We start from the raw sequence: 1,572 nt of genomic DNA on the forward strand, positions 1-1,572 counted from the left end.
CCTTCGCTCGCTGCCGTCCCCGTCCCCTCCCCAGCGCCGCCCGGCCGGGCGCTCCGTGCCCCGGCGCACGTCGCACCAGCCCCCCGCGCTAATCCCCGCCGGCCCGCGGGATTATCGCCGGCTGCCGCTTCGCGCCCGGCCGCTCGCGGGACTAATCTGCTGGGCTGGATGGGGCGGTGGCAGCCGTGGCCCCTGCCAGGCCGGGCGCGGGTGCAGGATGCACTGTGCCGCGGTGATGCCAGACCCGTCCTGACCTTCCCCCCATGGCCCTGTCGCTCCGTGTCTGCCGGCTGACGGCCGGGGAGCTGGGGACGTCTCAGCTGTAATCCAGATAAACCCCTGGGCACGCGGCCCAGGCGCTGCCAAGCTGTCAGGGAGCCCCGCGGCTGAGCCGCGTGGTGGCCCCAGGCCGGGACATGAACACAGGAAGGTGCCATGGTGGTGGCTGGTGCCATGCGAGGTGGCACCGTGTTGGGGTGGCCCCAGTTGGGATGTGAACACCAGATGGTGCTGCGGTGCTGGCTGGTCCCACACAGGATGGCACCATGGCTAGGTTGTCTCAGGCTGAGATGTGAACACAAGATGGTGCCATGGCAGTGACTGGCCCCACATGAGGTGGCACCACGTCAGGGTGGCACCAGGCTGGGACGTGAACACAGGATGGTGCTGCAGTGCTGGCTGGTCCAACGTGAGGTGGCACCACGGTGAGGTGGCACCAGGCTGGGACGTGAACACAGGATGGTGCTGCAGTGGTGGCTGGTCCCACGTGAGGTGGCACCACGGTGAGGTGGCACCAGGCCAGGACATGAACACAGGATGGTGCTGCAGTGGTGGCTGGTCCAACGTGAGGTGGCACCACGGTGAGGTGGCCCCAGGCCAGGACATGAACACAGGATGGTGCTGCAGTGGTGGCTGGTCCCACGTGAGGCAGCACCATGGTGAGGTGGCCCCAGGCCAGGCTGGCCGTGCTGGCGACGCGTGGGCCTGTGCACGGTTGTCCCGGTGCCTCCGTGCGGTCCTCATCCCCTGCCCTGCTGCTTCCCAAGCGCATCCCTGCAGCTCCTGGCTCTTCCCTTCTCCAGGACTCCCTGAACAACAACGGCAGCTACCCGCCTCCCGCTCCCGTGCATCGGACCACGTGGCAGGATGCCCTTCTCCATTCCTCCTCCTCCTCCTCTTCCTCGCACACCGGTGAGCGCCAGGCGGGACGGGGGCCTCGCTGCGCCGGGAGGGRACGGCTGACGGGGCTGACGGCGCTCCGCTCTTCCTCCACAGGGCACGTGTCTCCGCACCCCTGCATCCAGGACGGACCCTGCCTGGAGAGCCGGAGGGCCCCGGGGCCGAGCCCGGGGGAGGCCGCCCCRGCCYCGGCCCCGGCCYCGGCCCCACAGCCACCCTCCCGCTTCGACGTGGAAGGCAACAGCGGCAACCCGCCGCCCGGGAGCGCCGGGGAGGATTACAACATGAACATCATCTCCACCTCGCCGAGACCGCCGCCGTCCCCGCCGCGCCACCGCCAGCCGCCCCCCACGCCGCCTCGCTCCCCCACCGGCTCGGTGCCCCGGAGCCCCG

At 70.5% G+C, this 1,572-nt stretch overlaps 1 protein-coding gene across 1 annotated transcript in view; it reads left to right on the top strand.

Annotated features, from left to right (window-relative positions):
* LOC146591092 (C-Jun-amino-terminal kinase-interacting protein 2-like) overlaps positions 1–1,572 on the top strand; it is a 17,018-nt gene that overhangs the window by 11,009 nt on the left and 4,437 nt on the right. The window contains exons 4-5 of the mRNA XM_085313474.1: positions 1,083–1,191; positions 1,276–1,565. Of these exons, the coding sequence (XP_085169600.1) occupies positions 1,083–1,191; positions 1,276–1,565 (399 nt within the window). The remainder of the gene's footprint in view (positions 1–1,082; positions 1,192–1,275; positions 1,566–1,572) is intronic.

This window comes from Rhea americana, unplaced genomic scaffold, assembly GCF_003343005.1.
Source record: "Rhea americana isolate MKP2758 unplaced genomic scaffold, rheAme1 scaffold_388, whole genome shotgun sequence".
NCBI classification, from domain to species: Eukaryota; Metazoa; Chordata; class Aves; order Rheiformes; family Rheidae; genus Rhea; species Rhea americana.